At 40.9% G+C, this 3201-nt stretch overlaps 1 protein-coding gene across 9 annotated transcripts in view; it reads left to right on the top strand.

Moving 5' to 3' along the window:
* The window catches only part of ppip5k1b (diphosphoinositol pentakisphosphate kinase 1b), a 46079-nt gene extending 43122 nt beyond the window's left edge, over nt 1-2957 (top strand). For all 9 annotated transcript variants that reach the window (XM_005731466.1, XM_005731463.1, XM_005731458.1 and 6 more), the window contains one exon: nt 873-2957. In XM_005731466.1, the coding sequence (XP_005731523.1) occupies nt 873-964 (92 nt within the window). In that variant the 3' untranslated portion in view covers nt 965-2957. The remainder of the gene's footprint in view (nt 1-872) is intronic.
* The last annotated feature ends 244 nt before the right edge of the window (nt 2958-3201 follow it).

Genomic DNA, 3201 nt, shown 5'->3' with positions numbered 1-3201 from the left:
GGCAACAAAATATCCAAATAAAGAAACTAGAACAAAAAATGTGTGGTTGTTGTTTATAAGTATATAAATAACAGCAGACTGTGCAGCAGATTACACCGCGGCATCAACAGTCACTTAAAACTGAAGTAAAAAGTACTCTGAAAATCACAGCCCCTTCATCTTTAACCAGCTCATTGTTCTCCTTTCTCCCTCAGATGGTGAGCTGAATTCATGCACATGTTATACGTGTGCACTCGGTTTGGGTGGCTGCTCCAGATTCTGGTGCCTGTAACTGCACAGAACTCATTTAGCCTCATTTACCACACAGTGCGCAGACAGACGGGGAGGCACTTCTTCTGCTGCTCGTGTAACTCTGTTCTCTTATCAGCTGTAGTTACAGGGCAGCTGTTTACAAGTGCAGCCCTGTGACCTGTTCAGGAACATTTTTAACCGCAGCTTCTATCTTTAGTGTAAAACACTTTAAACCCTTATTCTTGATTTTGCTGATTTGTGATTGACGGCAAATCTTCACATTCTAGTCAGATTAGTGATATAAACATTCATGTGGCTCAATTTATGAAACCCAGCACATAAAGTAACAGTTTACATAAAGTTCCCCATGGCAACGAGATGAAGAGACGAGCAGATGATGCTTTTCTGTTATTGTGCCAGCTCGCTCTCTCATTTGTGTTCACTTTGTGTCCTTCCCCGTGACGCATGTACAACAGCAAATAACATGGCTCCTGACTCGCAGAGTGAAGCGAGGGCTCCGGGGTGGAAAGTAATGGGATTATTAGTTGCGTCATGGATGGACTTTTTAAAACATCGACAGTTTGTACAAGTGGGGGAAAACAAGTGTTTACAGAGAGCTTGTGTGTGTGTTTTCTGTTCAGATGGCAGCATCCCCTCCAGTGCTGTATCCAGTGCGGGCCCCTCATCCCCGATTACAGAGTCTTCTGGTCTGAACTTCAGCTTCAGTGAGTAGGTCGTCTGTTTGGAGAACCACAAGGACCTCTGGGAATCGGAGGCCATGGTGTAACGACGTCACTTCCTGCGCTGTTATTCAGCCTTCTGCTCATATTCACGATGTCAGACGCGATATGATCAAACAAACTGTGCACAGCGATTCTCCTGCTGCACCACCACTGACTGCACTATCCTCACCACGCCTGCTCTTCTCCATAAAGAGGAAATAAAGAAAAATACGTGGGACCTCTCATCGCCTCGATCCACCTCCTCAGATCGCTCACACTTTCCTGAACCGTCCATTGTGCCAACATTCAGACCATTTGTGCCTTTAGTTTAATTTGGATCAGAGCAGTGCTTGCTATTTGCTCTGGAGATGGGTTTTTCCCCTCACACATCAGCAGTCTGTTTTTCTCACCTGAACTGCCGACATTTCTGGTTCAAATGCGTCACGGACTTTAAGTCTGTGGTGGATTTCATCCAAAGATCAGCACGCCTGCTTTCTAACCAAGAATTACATTATCAATACTGCTCTCATATCTAGCTGTTAGCTCAGCTTGGCAAATAGACTGGGAATGGGGAAACAGCCTGTTTTAAAGATGGCAGAACAGTAGTAGTCTTTTCTTTTTATAAATTCTATGTTTTATCTTTTTTCTTTTTTTAATAATAAGTAAATTGAACATTAAGTGTTAGTTTTTCAAGCAGTTTTACCTTAGACAAGGCCACTGTTAGCTGTTTCCATCCCTTAAAAAGGCTGAACTACCTGCTGGATTTGAGAGTTAATCATGTTATTTAAGGCTTCAGACTGAAAACCATCATGTAAAGCTTGTAACACTGTAACCAAAGCAACCACAGCCCAAATACTCTCTAATGTAACATACAAAGCATCTGCAGAGATGCAAGTTTGCAGTGTGCCTGATAAATTATTGCTCACATGATTTGTTTTACTTCATGCATTAAACAAAAAAGAGTAGTATATTTTATAATTTTTCACTCATGCCAGCCTGATCAAGCTGTTTAGCTCTGTGTTCTTCAGCTGTTAAGTAGGAACAAAGACGCATCTGTAAATGTGCCTTCAGATAATAATGTGATATTAAATCCAAATGTTAGGAACCTGCTGTATTCTTTTACTGAGATGTTTTAGAGTTACAGGGATAAGCCACTTGATTAAGTCAGTAGTATAGTTGTGTCTGCAGTCTGTCACCATATATTGAGATGTGTTTTTAATGTCAAATGACTGTTTCTCATCTCATTAATCATGCTCAGGTAAAGCAGTATAATCCAAAGGTTGCAACTGGTTCATCAGTTTGTGACTGAACTGTTGGACGGTCAGTTCACTTTCAATTCAGAAAATAATTACAGTTAATTGAAATTCCAAAATATATGTTATTACTTTGACAAAAGCCTGTAAACAAAATGAAAAGCTGAATCTGATTGTGGGCATTGTGTTCAGTCGGCATTGTCAGCTTTAACAAAGTATAAACAGCAGCGAGGGGGGGAGTCCCTCTTTTCATTACAAAGCGGTTCAATTGAAAAAAAACTGGCCTTCAAAACTTGAAACGTCTGCTGTTGAATGAATTTCTGAATTTTAGCCATCTTGTAAAAGAGTTCTAGATTTTTGATTTTTGAAGGCTAATAACCTGTTTTTATCGTAATTGTGAGTTGATGTTGGTGTAGTTGTGTATTTATGTGGTTATTTAATGTCAGCCAAAGAGAGGTGCGTGTGTGTGTGCGCGCTCTGTTTAACGAGGTTTAAAGGTGTAAGATGTCTGTGATGCCCTGTCTTCTGTGGTTCAGGTCAGGCTGTGACATCGGGGAAAGGAGAGGGGCAATAATAAAAAGAGAAAATAAAGACTGAAAGTGTTGTTTAGTGTGTTATCAAGCACAACAAATCATGTTGTCACACCTGCTGCAATAGATGGTGTGAGAGTGATGTTTTATTGAGCACAGTCCAGACACAAGTCTGTTAGTGCTGCATAAACAAACTGGCCAACCTCCTGTGCTCATCTGTCTCTGCTCTTCTTCAGTCTCTTTCTCTCCCTCCTATGTCTCATTTTGTCCTTTTATCCATTTCAAGACTCATATTTTTTTCCCAGTCTATTGTCCAGTTTTGTCTTTTCTTGCAATATCAGAGCTTCAACCGCTTGTGTTGACCATGGCTGCATGCTAAGTGGATTGAGTCGATGCCATGTGATCAGGTGATTAGCTATTTGCATTAACAGTTAAGCATTTGAACAAATGAAGTGGCCAGTGACT

Source organism: Pundamilia nyererei, unplaced genomic scaffold, assembly GCF_000239375.1.
Source record: "Pundamilia nyererei isolate P.nyererei 1_Seehausen unplaced genomic scaffold, PunNye1.0 scaffold00043, whole genome shotgun sequence".
NCBI classification, from domain to species: Eukaryota; Metazoa; Chordata; class Actinopteri; order Cichliformes; family Cichlidae; genus Pundamilia; species Pundamilia nyererei.
Note: the sequence above shows the minus strand (reverse complement) of the source record. Positions and strands in the feature narration are given on the sequence as shown.